The 1249-nt window shown below is 37.9% G+C and overlaps 1 protein-coding gene across 1 annotated transcript in view; it reads right to left on the bottom strand.

Annotated features, from left to right (window-relative positions):
• The window catches only part of SARC_03481 (hypothetical protein), a gene marked incomplete at both ends in the record, with an annotated part of 13860 nt that overhangs the window by 4817 nt on the left and 7794 nt on the right, over positions 1-1249 (bottom strand). The window contains one exon of the mRNA XM_014302747.1: positions 624-763. Coding sequence (XP_014158222.1) covers positions 624-763 — 140 coding nt within the window. The remainder of the gene's footprint in view (positions 1-623; positions 764-1249) is intronic.

Genomic DNA, 1249 nt, shown 5'->3' with positions numbered 1-1249 from the left:
GCATGCATATATGTTTACAAAAACTTAACAAGTCATACTCACATGGGGAGTATTTGTGAATGAGACAAAACCAAGTGGAACAATGAGTGCCGTAAACAGAGCCCGAAGCGAGCTAGCAACTGAGCCATCAGCTATGAGCAATTGCATGTGTCGGGCATAAATGGTCTATTTCGTAACCTCAACTGTTCGATTCAATCCCAAACGAAGGTTTGTTTGCCAATAAGTCGTACGGTAAAAACTGAATTCGCTACATTAACTCACTTTTCTTTCTTACGATCACAGGTTTAGATACGCGCGCGTTTGCATCGTTCTCGTACAAGAATTTGCCTATCCCTTTACGTAAATCATAGCTTATATGATTATATACGCATTCCTTTACATCGTACAAATGCATAAAATCACTACGAACCAAGGCTAACAGACTAGAACACAGATTTAGTTGCCTCGTACTTATACAAAGAACACCCAACCTTTATGTAAACCCTGACATACATTTTAGATACGTCCTCCTTTGCTTCGTAGATGTACATAAACTATTTAAATCAAGACGTAAGCCATGACAAACAAACTAGAACACACGTCTAGTTGCCTCGCAGTTATGAATGGTATGTCCATCCTCTTACGTAAATCTTGACATACGATTTTAGATACGCGCTCGTTTGCTTCATAGTCGTAGGGGACAGTGATGATTTTAGGGCACAATCTCGAAGCCTTCCCCAGGAGCATGCCACTCTTAACCCCAAATTTCCTTGCAACGTAGTTCCTAAAAATAGAATGAAGAGTCCTCATAAATAGAAAGAAGTTACAATAACATTCATTCTTGCAAAAGTTGTACTACAATATATAAAATCCTGGAACATGTACTGTAGCACGCAAATTCGTTATATTGAATGTATGACAGGTTAATTGCTCTAGACATATAGGTACTACGGTCGAGTTATGCAAAGTAATAAAAATACCACAACACAATTAATACTATGTATACAAGTATTATCTCATAGAAAACAGGAACATATACCTACGCGATCTCACTAAAGGTCTTCGAATGTTGGTGAGCCCTACAACTACGGAAGAGTTCCTGTAATGTGGCGGTTGAGTGAGGAGACTCACAATCACACGAACAAGTGCTTATTCAGGTACATAACTATATACTTATATTTTATATATATATAAATACGCACACACACACACACACACACACACACACACACACATATATATATATATATATGTGTGTGTGTGCGTATTA

The sequence above is a fragment of the Sphaeroforma arctica genome, assembly GCF_001186125.1.
Source record: "Sphaeroforma arctica JP610 unplaced genomic scaffold supercont1.177, whole genome shotgun sequence".
NCBI classification, from domain to species: Eukaryota; class Ichthyosporea; order Ichthyophonida; genus Sphaeroforma; species Sphaeroforma arctica.
This window is presented reverse-complemented; position numbering and strand designations above follow the sequence as displayed.